The 15,050-nt window shown below is 44.3% G+C and overlaps 1 protein-coding gene across 1 annotated transcript; it reads right to left on the reverse strand.

The window, feature by feature from the left end:
• Positions 1 to 296: 296 nt before the first annotated feature.
• LOC136655697 (17-beta-hydroxysteroid dehydrogenase 13-like) lies at positions 297 to 9,935 on the reverse strand. The gene is made up of 7 exons (XM_066632298.1): positions 9,726 to 9,935; positions 6,670 to 6,777; positions 5,167 to 5,298; positions 3,631 to 3,737; positions 1,730 to 1,867; positions 489 to 605; positions 297 to 390 (listed from the first exon to the last, which is right to left on the reverse strand). Exons 1-7 carry the CDS (start codon positions 9,933 to 9,935, stop codon positions 297 to 299), a joined length of 906 nt encoding a protein of 301 aa, XP_066488395.1.
• Between the last annotated feature and the right edge of the window lie 5,115 nt (positions 9,936 to 15,050).

The raw sequence follows: 15,050 nt of genomic DNA on the forward strand, positions 1-15,050 counted from the left end.
GGGCCTTATCTGCCAACACAGATTAACTTAGACTTGCGCCAACGATATCACTGGTGCAGGTTCAAGTTGACCCCATTGCGGCTGCTGGGGCTTAGCTGGGGCAAGTGGACAAATGTCAAGGGGGCCTCCAGCAGCTGACATCCTTCTGTGGGAAGCAGCATAGCCGGGGTTGGCGCTGCCGCATCGCCGTGTGGGAATTTAGTTAGGATTGGGCTGTCCAACTCTCAAGTGACTCTAACATTTGCATTTAGTAGGAAAAGTCTGTTGCACCTAAAATTTGATCAGGACCGATTAACTTAATGCTCTTTTTCCGTGTTGTATCCAATAACGGCATCAAATTTTACTTCATGGATCTTGTTTAAAGCTAGCAAGGCACGTTCAGGCAGAATTCTGTAAGAAAAATTAGAACACATCATTCATTTGTACTTCTTATCAAAGTCACAACTTAAAAATCCAGCTCTTGCTCTCTCAGGGTATCATGTACGTACTTTTCCAGTAGTAACCCGACTTTTAGAAGTGGTGGAAGAAAAATCATTTTTTGGTTGCAAAGTATTCCATCCACGAGTTTTTCTGCAACCTTTTCAGCCTCCAGCAATGGCAACAATCTAAAGTTAAATGAAAACACGCTTTAAAGGATAGCTCTTACATCATGGGAGTATGACTGCTTGAGATTCCCGTTTCAACACAGTTGTAATAAATATCCAGAATGTTTGTATATATTACTAATTAACTGCAGCCCTGAATTTTAATAGAAGAGACTGATGGTTCCTTTTTTGGAAATGTGACTCCAGTTCTATAAACCCAAAGAGGATTTACAGTGCAATTCTATGCAGAGGTAAGTCCCACTGAGATCAACGGAGCTTCCTCCCAAGTAAGGGTGCATACGATTGCATGCTTAGTTGCAGCTGCAATGACTCACAGCTAGTTACTTTTAAAATTCAGAGCACAATACAGAGGACACACTTGGCTGGTGCAAGTCCCTTCCACAGGCCCAGCAGTGTTGCACATGTGCTGTAAAGCATGTTTGCAACTACTCTAGAGGAGACTGGGCTGATGCAAGGATGCATGCAGGTCCACAGGGGCCAGATCCAGCCTCTGCAATGTCAAAAGCAGGTAGGTTTGTGCCAGCCAAATGTGGCCTGGGCAGGTGGTTTGGGAGGATGCCATGAGGGGGGAACAGGGGCTTTTTTAGGCAGGGGAGGATGAAGAGAGGTGGGCTGGGGTATAGACTGGGCCTGAGAGGTGGTGGGACTGGCCTTGGCACCTTAGGCCATACCCTAATCATCCCTCCCAGCGTTACACCAGGCTGCTCAGTGGCACAGGTCCAAGTAGCCCCATAGGGGCTGGCTAGGGCATTACTTGGGGTAAAGGGATAAATATCCCCTTACTCCAAGTTGCACCATAGCCACCTTCTAATCCGCACTGAATATGGCACAGGCCAGTTGGCCTGCCTGTTTCAGCGCAGATTAGAACTGGGCTGTCACAAGTTGTCTAAAGCTGCTGGTGTTATGCCACAGCAATTAGGTGCCTAAAGAAATAAAGTCAACAGTTCTATTAAACAAGGGCATTTACCTATGAGTTTGAGGAAGTTGCTGGATCCCAGCCAGTTTATTTCATTATAAGAGACAATTAAATTGAAAAGGTAAACCACAGAATTTTTTTTTGGGGGGGGGGCTTTTGCACTAATAAGACATACAATTCCCATTGTCTCATCATCCTTGCAGCTTACCTTGTGCTTGGGTGTTTTATAAAGCCAGTGTTTACAAAGGTAGGACAAAGACATGTGGTTTGGATCCCATCCTTGCCCAGTGCAGCCAATTCTTGAGTCAGACCTCTGTGAAATCCAACTGCAGCAAACTTGCTTGAACTGAGGGGGGAAAAGCAGAGGTAATTTTGCTTGAAAATTATGATTACATAAATGTGTGTGTGGCATTTCTTAAAGGCAAAGAACTTAAAAGTCCTTTAAGAAAGATTCTCAGGATGCTTTACATAAAAAAAGATACAACACAATAAAAGATACAACACAATAAAGGAGTATTTATTTAGCTCAAGTTAATATTTGCTGGACCTATTGCACTGGGGACATGAAGGGTTTTGAAACATAAATTGCTAATATAGGTAAGATAGCATAGTAAAAACAATTGGAGAAGTAAGGGCCCAGTCCTAAAGCTCTTTAGCACCGGTGCCGGGTGTCACAAATGTGCACATCTGTGGCATCTGGAGAGGAAAGGAGCCTCAGTGCCGTGTGGAGGACTGACCGGTGGGGTGGGACGGAGGAGGAGAGAGGCAAAATGGGGTGGAAGGAGGAACCAGGATGGGAGGGGGATGGGACTCCATGCCAGGTGTGTTGGCTTGAACTCTGTGTCAGGCCAGAAGACCTGAAGGCAAAATGGCTAGCACAGACTTGAGAAGCCCCATTGCCAGGGTGACTAGATAGCCAATGGAAGACACACTGCCTGTACCTTTAACCACTGTATGGAAGAGGGAATTTTGGCAGGTGCAGCTCAACATAGAAGAGTTTTAAAAGCTGCACCTGCCAAAATGCCTTCTTCTATACAATGGTTAAAGGTACAGAATGTGTCCTTCATTGTAATTGATCACCCTTCCCATTGTGGGGCTTGGGGCTTCCCCCAAGGAGATTTCCAGTGGCTTCCCAGTGCCTGCTGGATACAGTGGTAGCCACTTCAGTGCTGCACTGGGAAACTCGGGATTGGGCTTTAGGCTGCAATCCTATCCACCGATCTGGGAGTAAGCCCAACTGACTATAGCATGACTTAGTTCAGAGTAGATATGCATAGGATTGGGCAGTAAGACAAAAATTATCCAGACCGAGAGCTTTACCACTCAAAAGTATCCAGCTTTTGGCTCTCAAGTGACTCTAACGTTTGCATTTAGTAGGAAAGTTCAGTTGCTGCTGAAATTTGGTCAGGGCTGAGCAGCCTCACATTCCATATGATACAAAAATATAATCAATCACTTAAGTGGCAGTTTGCTACCTTTATGGCAGCCAAATGTTGTCAGATGAAGACAAATTCTTCCATGTCACTTCAGTTTGATAACAATGCAGGCAAGAAAAACATTTCAGTGTTGATTATTTGAATCAAAATAGGCACCCAGAGGAAAAAAATTAATTTTTCACTCTATGGGAAAAGGAAACTTTTTCCTTTTGGGCTAGAATATTTTTCAACTTCCTGCCCCCTCATGGAGGTGGCCAGAGAAGCATCCCTGTTTTGCTTTATTTTTGTGGCGTCTGCTCAAGTTTTGTGCTGAATGAGCAAAGGGTCCTGAGATGGTTGCACCAATGTTGGTTGCACCTGGCCTCACCGGGATGCTGGCGAATTGAGACCATAAGACCGCTAAATCCATCTTCTTTGTAACAATCCAATTCTCTAATGTGGGATAAAATATCAGGCAGAGAAAACGTGCTAAGGACTGTTATTCATTCCCTTTTGAAAGAGGAAACAGTGTTTAGACACGCGATGAGCTAACTGACATTCAGGTTATTAATTACTCTTAACACTGGATCCTTTATTTAAAAAATGATTTCATTTTGTCTTCATCACGCTTGTCTCTGGTCTTGACTGTAAAAGCATCCTTTTGTGCTAATAGGGAAGTCTCTATGATACATACCAATAAGACACCAAGAAAGGAACTGTCAAGTGCCCACCGATGGATGCAATTGTCACAATATGACCATGGTTATTTTCCATCATTGCTGGCAAGAATGCTTTTGTTGTCTTGAAGTTTAAAAAGAAGGGGAGGGAAAACATCTTTAATACTGATACATGGCATTTCATTAAAAAAAATTTAGAACAAGGCTGTTTAAACATAAATCTATTACGTGCTGCTCACAGATTTGCTTACATGTGTTCAGTTCACAGTGCTGGCCAGGTCCCCCAACTGCTGCTTGTTGGCAGAAAGTCTGGATGGGGGGCTCTATGCTTATAGTTAAGTGTACATAGATTTTCAATAGAGATCACCTGATTGCACATGGATCCTGACTCTGTGGAGAGCCTACACATGTAGGCCGCCCTTTCAGACTTTATGCTGGACATGCAAAGATTGGGCATGAAGCAAGTGGGAATATCAACACTGCAGGCCAAGCCAGTAATATAGTGCTCTCATTTCTTGCAATTCTAGGTTTATTCTTACATAATATTGTTCTACTTCCCTATTTTCCCAACCTATAGGAAGTTCAGGACTTCTTTAGTATCCTGATTATTTACAAATAGGCACTCTGAGGTTGTAGAGATGTAAATATACCAATTCACAAAATCATCAGTCTTCCCATCCTTTTCACCCCAAACAACCATGTTCTTAGCACAGCAGCAGTCAAATATCTCCTTTTTTACCATTTTAGGGCCCAATCCTATGCTGGGTCCCTGCCCCATGGTACAGTGGCACCGAAACAGGGGGCAGGGAAGCAGCTGGAGTTCTCCTTGTGTAGAGCCCTTACCCAGTGTAGAGCTCTGGCAGGACCTATGGGTCTAACTCAGAGCTGTGCCTGTTATTTAGCTGGCACAGAACCAAGGAGACCCATGTCGGGCTCTGAGGAATGGGAAGGGGGATAAGATTTGGAGGCAGCCTCTACCGCTGTCCTGCCTCCTTCCCTGGCCTGAACTGTCTCTGGGTCATCCTCCCCCGACCCAGCTCTGTGTCTCTCCACCTTCCTCCTGCCCCAGAATGCCTCCCTGCTGTTTGGTGGCCAACTTACTGCCACAGGCTCCTGTTGGTCCTCCTGCTGGCTTGAAGGCCCAGCACTGCCTGGCACTGGCCGTTCCACTGGCGCCTCTCCCCTCCAGCCACCACAACATGCCTTATGGCATGTTTGCGACGGCTGTTGCCAGGGCAGTGCCAGGGCTGCTGGTGTTGCCCAGCAGTTGAATCAGGTTGTTAGTAGACCATAAATGGTTGGTGGTGAGTATTCTATTCTCAATTTTGGATGTCCAACTTTTGGAAAATGCAGAGGTCAGATTTTGTATTTTTCTTACCATATAATGGTATGTATACACCATATAATGGTGTATGTTTTAACACCAGCCACAAGTTATTTATTTGAAAACAGAGTATCTGGCATGCCCTGACTTTGGTTTCTATTTATAACTGTAACGATCTATTAGTGATTTTTATACTGCATTAAAACTTTAATACTGTACTGATATTTACCCAGTAGTGAGCAAGAATGTTGACCTGAAATGTTTTTTCTATTTGCTTGTCCTGGGTGGAAAGCAGATCTGCTGTTGCTACCACACCAGCATTATTCACCAAGATGCTAACATCTCCTATATCTCTTTTCACCTTTAAAATACAAGAAACAGAAATTATGGACATTCAGCAATGGGCAAGATTTAACTGCACTTCTTGTAGACAGGTGGAAAGGAATAACATTTTTACTGTAAGCAAACGGTCTTATGGGTCTCATCCACACCAGAGAAACTGGAAAAACAGAGTTGTTAAAAAAAAAAAATTAAGTTCAGCTTTAGGGAATTTAGGAACAACTTCATACAAACATTTTCATACCATCCCCCCCCCCCCTTGTGATCATCCACATTCATGTACAGGACTTCACTAAGAATTACATTAATTTTTGACCTAGAGGTTCACTTTTGTAGCAAATTCTGCTTTTTGTCAGCACCAAGAAACAGGGCTGAAATCATGGGAATTGTTCCAAAATGTATCCATGCCTCATAGATTTACATGTCTAAGGACAATTTTGTGAAGAAAATTGAGTAACGAGGATCATTGTGTGACTTAGAGGAAGGCCATACATTGTTATTGCTGTGTTACTGAAATTCCCAGTGGAACTTGCTTGTAAAGCCCCCTTGATATGTGAAGGGGGGTTCCAACTCTTTTCTTGTGTACTGATTCCTTAATTGTTCCTTTACCCAGAGTAAGCCTCCATGGCATTGTGGGGTCTACTTGGACCTGCAGTAGCTAAATAGCTGGCGCAGGTTCACATGGACCCTTGCCATGAGATCAGGTACAGAAGGGTGTTGGGATTCAGCTGAACCCATCCCCTTCCCAGACCCAGCCCTCCCATTCCCATCCCGTTACACCCTCCCCTAACCCCCGTTGCTGCATCCATTCGTTGTCCCCCAGTCCCTGTTCTGCTCTCCTACCTCCCCACCATCTTATCTGGGCCAGCAGGCAAAACCTGATCCAGTGGCATAGCTGGGACATTTGACACCTGGGGCCCATAAATTTTTGTCACATTTTTATACCACCCTTCCTCTAAGGAACTCAGGGTGGTGTACAAGGTTCCTCCCCTTATTTTGTCCTTCCAACAATCCTGTGAGGTAGGTGAGATGTATATGATGTTAAAAATGTATAGGATATAAAAAAACATGATGAGTAAAAATCGGACAAAGGAGGTAGAAACAGGTAAAATGAAATCCTTGGACAAAGTCCTTTTCTTAAACCACTTCTGCCCAGCATTGCTTACATGCAACAGGGATCAAGTGTATACACATGTGGGCTGGGCAGAAATGGGTTAAATCATTCTACAGTACATTATGGAGGGGATATAAGTAATGGAAGAAACAGTAAATTCATAGGCACAATTGCAATGTAGTAATTTTTTATGAGTCTATTTTTTTTTTCTCAAATCCTCCCTGGCACTTTTATTGGCCAGCAAAAGAAATTTTTGGGTCAGACATACAGAATTCCCACCTTCTCTGCTGCTCTGTAGATCTCCTCTTTTACACTGCAGTCCACCACATAGGCATGCGCTGTGGCTCCCAGCTTCCTGCATCCTTCAGCTGTTGCCTCAATAGCACTCTACAGTGGAAGACAAGAATCCTGGATCACTTCTGCTCTTCCTTTCAGTCATATACAAGTTGATTTTTTTTTTTAAAGAAAGCTTTACCTTGAGCAAGATCACAGAACTAATTTCCAATGCCAACCCTACTAACATATTTTCAGTCCTTGGATGCATAAAGTTATCATGAAAAGCAGCATACCTCAGTGGCATAGCTAGAAGGGGAGCAATGCACTAAGTTTTGCAGGGAGCCTCACCATGGCATGCAAGGGGGTCCTCCCCCTCCCCTTTGGAGCCATTCCAGGCAGTGGGAGCAAAACAAAGGCATATGCCTAGAATGGCTCTGAAGGGAAGGTGGAGGGGCCCTTTGCACACTGTGGAGAGGCTCCCTGCAAAACTTAGTGCTTTGCATCCCCTCTAGCTACACCACTGGCATGTTTTTTAAAACAGGGGTGCCCAAACCCCGGCCCTGGGGCCACTTGCAGCCCTCAAGGCTTCTCAATGCGGCCCTCAGGGAGCCCCCAGTCTCCAATGAGCCTCTGGCCTTCCGGAGATTTGTTGGAGCCCACACTGGCTCAACACAACTGCTCTCAGCATGAGGGCGACTGTCTGACCACTCGCATGAGCTGTGGCATGAGGGCTCCCTCCACTACTTGTTGTTTCACGTCTGTGATGCAGTAGCGGCAGCAAAGGAAAGGCCAGCCTTGCTTTGTGCAAGGCCATTTGTAGGCCTTGAGCTATTGCAAGACCTTCATTCATTCATATAAGTTCATCTTTAATATATTCATTTATGTAAACTTATGTAAATTTATTCAAATTTTAAATGTAAATTAATTCTTCCCCCCCCCCCCCCGGCCCCTGATACAGTGTCAGAGAGATGATGTGGCCCTCCTGCCAAAAACTTTGGACACCCCTGTTTTAAAAGCATAATCAGCAGGTTTTTCCTTTACCACCAAGGTACCTGTACACACAGGAGATTAGAAGCTCCTCACATTTTACTCCTAGCAGGTGCCGCAAGTTTGGAAAGACTGCCTAACCCTTCACAACAGTGCTATATTGCCTTTCCCAACCCTGCTGCAACATAAGTGTTCCTTGATTCTCCAGGCTAGGAGAAGTCTAGGAGCACCATTATGGGATTTAGGTTTCAATCCTTATCCTGTGCACACTTACCTGGGAGTAAATCTCATCAAACTCAATGGGGTTTCTGCGTACTTCTCAGTGGCGTCATTAGGGTTTGCTTCACCCGGAATGGGAGGCTAGCGCGTCACCCCCATGATGGATCTCATTCCATGCAGTGGGGGCTCTGGTTGGTGGTTGTGGTGATGCATCATTGCCCCACTGCAGTGGTTTTTTGGCAATAACTTTTGATATTTCAGTACGGTTTGTTCCACTGCATTCTACATGAAATTACGCAATCAATGATATATAACATGATTGCATAATTTCATGTAGAATGCAGTGGAACAAACCGTGCTGAAATATCAAAAGTCAAATACCAAATATCAAAATTTTGATATCAAAATATCGCTAAGGGTGCGGGGGGGTGATGTGCCCACGGCGATGATACCACTACTGGCAAACTTTTTAAAATCTTGGTATTTTTGAATAATAACACCAATGATAAATAACATGATGTTAATAATAATAATAATAATAATAATAATAATAATACTAACAACTTTATTTTTACCCCGCCTTTCTCCCCGAAAGGACTCAAGGCGGCTTACAACAGGTTAAAACAGATTAAAAACATAATTTAAAAACAGATAAAAGTATATTAACACATATCATAACAAAAAGTAGTCAGGTAGAAAGAGCACAGAGCAGCAAATCATAAAAGAATCAGGCCTGTAACCAAGTATTTAAAAATATTCAAAAATACCAAGATTTTAAAAAGTTTGCCAGTATTGGTATCATCCCTGTGGGCATATCACCCACACCCCTGCACCTTTAGCGATGCCACTGGTACTCATGGATAGGAGAGTACTAGACATTCAAGGGGTCTTGTAGCACTTGCTCCTCACCCCTGGCTCAGGTTGGGGGGGGGACTCCTCCTCCCCTGTTGAACTCACAGTCCCTGCTGTGAGCAGCTGTACCTACAGCACATGGGCTATAGGTTTAGACACATTTTTTTTTAAAAAGTCATAAAATTGACAAGAAGTCTGCCCACATATTTTAGTCTCAAACTCAAACCATTTCATGCACGTGAATGAGGTTGCTGCCACACTTTTTCTGCAGGAACAGCAGGTGTCAATCCAAACAATTTCAATGCCTTTTCCTAAATGGACTGGACTTCCCACTGCCTTTGTCTGTAAAATCCTTTTGGCACGGAGACTCTTGAAAATAAAGTTAGGTCCATTCAGTGGCGGTCCTGGGCTTTTTCCCACCTTGGGCTGCCACTCTGTTTGCTACTTCCCCTGCCCCTGAAGTAATTGCGGTGACCACATCACATCACCACAATTGCTTCTGGAATCACACCAGACCGTCCATTAAGCACAGCGTACTTACAGGCAAAAAACATTTTCTCAGTGCCACACAAGAAGTCAGGTCCGTTTTTCTCTCCAGCTAACTTCTGACCAACACCCAGCCCAGGCTATTGCAAGTAAATACAATTGAAATTAGTGGGGCTTACTTCCTGGTAAACATGGACTGACTAAGGCCCAAGTCCTAACCCACTTTTCAGCACTGGCATAGTGGTGCCAATCGGGCATATGCTGCATCCTGCAGTTGAGTGGCACTCATGGAGCCTTCCTCAAAGTAAGGGAATGTTTATTTCCTTACCTCGGAGCTGCATCTGTGCTGGAAAGTGGATTAGGATTGCGCCCTAAATCATTCTATTCATCCAGGATTTTTACTACTACTCATCATTCAACTCATTCTACTCACCCCCCACACAGTATTCCCCCCCCAAAGAGCAATATTTCATTTCCTTGCTCATTCTCTGTTCCAAAGGTAGAAGGATGTATACCTTGTTAATATCCCAGAGAACCAATTTGCTTTGACGCTTTGCAAATTCGTAGGCTGTGTTTCTCCCGATGCCATGCCCGGCTCCCGTGATCAGCACAATCTCACCGCTGACAGATTTTCTCTTTGCAGGAATAAAAAGTTTCACCAAGGCCTCCAGGTAGGAGAAAATTATGATGACTGAAAGCCAGAGGATTTCAAGTACAAGGTTCATGTTTCTCACTCCTACCCACTTTCTGCATTGTGACTTGACTGACAGTTGGCAGGGCTTTTATACAACAGGCTATTCATTTACTAGAGATTACAAAAAAAGTTGCCCATAATGCAGCAGGAAAATGCTTAGAGCAGTGTTTCTCAAACTGTGGGTGGGTCCCTATTCATTTCCATATTTTATTTTTAATATATTAGGCTTGATGCTACCATGGCACGTGACTGCATTTGGGGAAATGTTACAGAGCTGTACTTTTTACAAGCTACTCTGTATATGTTTTTAACAATGACAATCAATGGTACATGGGTAGGATTGCAGTCTAGGATTGTTAAAAATTTTCCTGCTCGATGATATCACTTCTGGTCATGACATCACTTCTGGTGGATCCTGACAAATTCTCATTCTATAAAGCCCACATCCTCATTGTGATCTCCTAATCTGTGCTGCCAGTTACTGTGTTTACAGCACAATCCTGTGCGTCTTTACTCAGAAGTGAGCCTCAGAGAGTTCAATGGGCTTTAGTCCAAGGTAAGTGTGTATAGGATTGCAACCTTAATTAATCAATTTGCTATTTAGAGTTTAAATAAATAAATAAACAAACATGCAAGCACAGTGAAATGAATACTGTCACATTGAGCCCAATCCTGTGCATGTCTGCTCAGAAGCGAGTTCCATGATAGCTAATGGGACCTAGTTCCAGGTAAGTGTGCACAGGATTGCAGCCTCAGGACCCAATCCTACCCAACTTTTCTGCACCAGTGCAACCATAATGCAGCCCTGAGGTAAGGGAACAAATTTTCCCATGCCTTGTAGAAGCCTCTGTTACTGCCTCCCCACCACAGGCTACTGTCTCCAGGCTCCATTGGCATGGCTGCAGGGGCGTGGGAAAATTGGATAGGACTGGGCCCACAGTCTGTTGGCATGGAGTCTCCAGGACAGGGCCAGTCCCAGAGTTCTTTACACTGAGATGGCATGCCAAATGCTGCGTCCCCTTACCTCTCCTTACCTGTGCCAGCCTCTGCTTCTCCCACTCTCCAATGTTCTAGCTCAGCATTCTCCTCCCTTCCCATTTCCTCTTCTCTGTCCCCTTCTTTTTTTTTTTTTCCAATCCAGAGTGCGGAAGTAGGAGGAGTAGCAGTGGAGGCGAGTAGGTGAACAAAGATGGGCACCCCCAATCTGCTGCCTGAGGCAACTGTTTCAGTTGGCCTCGGGAATGGAGCCAGCCCTGTCCCCAGATGTCTATTGAAAGCAAACCTGGAGATTTTAAGAGGACATTGTGTATGTCATGTTGGGAAAAACGGTCGCCAGGAATAGTTTCAGAGTTGAGAAACCTAAATTTGCCCTTAGCAAACCGCCTTACAAATGGCTTAAAGCTGTGGCTCTCACACATTTAGCACCAGGACCCACTTTTTAGAATGAGAATCTGTCACGACCCACCAGAAGTGATGTCATGACTGGAAGTGAAATCAACAAACAGGAAAATTTTTACTATCTTAGGCTGCAGTCCTGTCCATGCTTACGCAAGAGTAAGTCCCATTTACTGTCATTGTTAAAAGTCGTTAAAAATATAGAGTAGCCACCTGAAATTGGATTGCGATGAGTCCTGGTCCACAGTTTGAGAAACACTGGCTTAAAGGGTAGAGTGTCATAAATCTTACAGACAGAAGGATATTGAATGTGCATTTTTTGAACTTAGGAGTTTTTGTATTTTATCTTTTTAAAAATTAAATCAAGTAAATAAATAAAATAAATTAAAATCGAGTATCAATATACAACATTTTAAAACAATTTTACACACAATTGCAAAATGACCCTTGCATGTGTCTCTCCTATATTTATCTATGTTCAATGCAGCAGTATTCATAAAATAAAAACCCCTCTCTTTAACAAAGTCACGTCAAAGGTTTTAGCATAATCAACAGTTCTGCAGTACTTTTCAGTGTGCAAAGGACAATCAAAATTACCTCATTTATTGTACTTTACCCCCTTGCCACACAGATAATAGTAAGATAAACGAAGTCCGTTGTTCTCTGGTGCCAGAAAAAGCAATTCTTCCATTTGTCCCAGAATGAAAAACAAGCACTATTTGTTCTTTGGCATATACCTGAAATCATTTAAGGTCGGTGAAATCAAAGCAACCCGTTACCTAGTGCAGTGCTTCTCAAACTGTGGGTTGAGATCCACCAGGTGGGTTGCAAGTCAATTTCAGGTGGGTCATAGAATTACTGAGTTGGAAGGGACCTCTAGTCTATCTCCCTGCCTATAGCAGGAAATTCTCCTGCTATAATCCTCCAAGATTTTCTGCTAGGAGGTCCCCATCCATTCAATGTTTATTTTCAATGTATTAGACTTGATGCTACCCTGGTACGTGACTGCATTTGAGGAAATGTTACAGATCTGTATCTTAAATAGGCTACTATGTATATGCTTTTAACAATGATAGTCAATGGGGTTACTCTGGGGAAAGTGTGAATAGGGCTGCAGCTTTGGGATGTTCCGGGATTTTTTAAAAAATATGACACCAACTGCTTGGAAGGGTTAGGAGGGTGCTCCTTTATTTTAAATACATTTTAAAACTTACTTATTGTAAACTTTTAATTTATTTACTTACTTAATTGATTTTGTTGTATGAGGATGTTAAAAGTTTTCTTGCCTGATGATGTCACTTCTAGTCATGACATCACTTCCAGGTTAATGACATCACTTCTGATGGGTCCCAGCAGATTGTCATTCTAAAAAGTGGATAGTGTAACAACTGAGGCTGGAATCATCATAATAGAAAGTCAAGGTTGGCCCATGCAAGGGATTTGGCAAACTATTGTGGGCTCATAGGGTCAGAACATGGCATAATTCTATGTATATTTACTCAGAAGAAAGCTCCATTGTGTTGAATGCTTTCAGGGCTATGCTAAGAAAGTGCTTTATAAATTTATAAACTTTAATAAATAATAAAAAATAAAAAGGCTGTGTCTCTCTCTCCCATGTAAGTTTATGGTGTATGCGTGTACATTTTTTTCTCACAACAACCCTAGGAGGTAGGACAACTTTTAAAAACTGATCAAGCACAGTACTTGGGCTGCAAACCTATGCACTCTCTCCAGGAAGTAAGTCCCATTCAGTTCCATGAGACTTACTCCTGAGTAGATAATCATAGAATTGGAATCATAGAATGTCTGCTCAGAAGTAAGTCCCATTGTAGTCAGTGGGGCTTACTCCCAGGTAAGTGTGGATGGGATGGCAGCCTCAGAGCCCACTCCTAGGCATGTCTACTCAGAAGTAAGTCCCATTGCAGTCAGTAGGGCTTACTCCCAGATAAGTGTGGATGGGATGGTAGCCTCAGAGCCCATTCCTATGCATGTCTACTCAGAAGTAAGTCCCATTGTAATCAGTGGGGCTTACTCCCAGGTAAGTGTTTATGGGATGGCAGCCTAACTTGCCAGCTTTCTGGCACAGGGGAACTACTTTTCCTGGCGCGGAAGGGTACCAGGAACCCAGACGAAAGGATCTCTAGCTTTACATGCGGTCCGCACTTTTTCCTCTCTAGTGCTGACGTCACGGATGGAGGAGCACATTCGGGCCACTAAAGTGCGTCGTCATGGAAACCGCGCAAGCACGCACAGCGCCATTTTTGGCGCGCGCTAGTACCCTAGACTCTAAAAGGCTAGAGTAGCATGTCATGTGACATATTTGAGTGACATGCTATGATTCTTTATGAGCCCACTCTACCCCTAGGCATGTCTATGGTCAAAGCCTTATAGATGAGAAACTCCAAATCCCACAGAGAAGTGTTATTAAATGTGTGTGTTGGCAACCTTCAGTCTTGAAAGACTATGGTATCGCGCTCTGAATGGTGGTTCTGGAACAGCGTCTAGTGTGGTTGAAAAGGCCGATTCGGGAGTGACAATCCCTTCCACACTGGGAGCAAGTACAGTCTGTCCCTGCTCTGTCTCCCTGGCTATGGGCCTTCCTTCTTTGCCTCTTTGCCTCAGTCTGTTGGCCAAGTGTCTCTTCAAACTGGGAAAGGCCATGCTGCACAGCCTGCCTCCAAGCGGGCCACTCAGAGGCCAGGGTTTCCCACTTGTTGAGGTCCATCCCTAAGGCCTTCAGATCCCTCTTGCAGTTGTCCTTGTATCGCAGCTGTGGTCTACCTGTAGGGCGCTTTCCTTGCACGAGTTCACCATAGAGGAGATCCTTTGGGATCCGGCCATCATCCCTTCTCACAACATGACTGAGCCAACGCAGGCGTCTCTGTTTCAGCAGTGCATACATGCTAGGGATTCTAGCTCGTGCCAGGACTGTGTTGTTTGGAACTTTGTCCTGCCAGGTGATGCCGAGGATGCTTCGGAGGCAGTGCATGTGGAAAGTGTTCAGTTTCCTCTCCTGTTGTGAGCGAAGAGTCCATGACTCGCTGCAGTACAGAAGTGTACTCAGGACGCAAGCTCTGTAGACCTGGATCTTGGTATGTTCCGTCAGCTTCTTGTTGGACCAGACTCTCTTTGTGAGTCTGGAAAATGTGGTAGCTGCTTTACCGATGCGCTTGTTTAGCTCGGTATCGAGAGAAAGAGATCATTGAGCCAAGGTACACAAAGTCATGGACAACCTCCAGTTCATGCGCAGAGATTGTAATGCAGGGAGGTGAGTCCACATCCTGAACCATGACCTGTGTTTTCTTCAGGCTGATTGTCAGTCCAAAATCTTGGCAGGCCTTGCTAAAACGATCCATGAGCTGCTGGAGATCTTTGGCAAAGTGGGTAGTGACAGCTGCATCGTCGGCAAAGAGGAAGTCACGCAGACATTTCAGCTGCACTTTGGACTTTGCTCTCAGTCTGGAGAGGTTGAAGAGCTTTCCGTCAGATCTGGTCCGGAGATAGATGCCTTCTGTTGCAGTTCCAAAGGCCTGCTTTAGCAGGACAGCGAAGAAAATCCCAAACAAAGGTTGGTGCAAGAACACAGCCCTGCTTCACTCTGCTTCGGATGTCAAAGGGGTCTGATGTGGAGCCATCGAAGACAACAGTGCCCTTCATGTCCTTGTGGAAAAATCTGATGATGCTGAGGAGCCTGGGTGGACATCCGATCTTGGGGAGAAACTTGAAGAGGCTGTCTCTGCTGACCAGGTCG

This window comes from Tiliqua scincoides, chromosome 6 (assembly GCF_035046505.1).
Source record: "Tiliqua scincoides isolate rTilSci1 chromosome 6, rTilSci1.hap2, whole genome shotgun sequence".
Taxonomy (NCBI): domain Eukaryota; kingdom Metazoa; phylum Chordata; class Lepidosauria; order Squamata; family Scincidae; genus Tiliqua; species Tiliqua scincoides.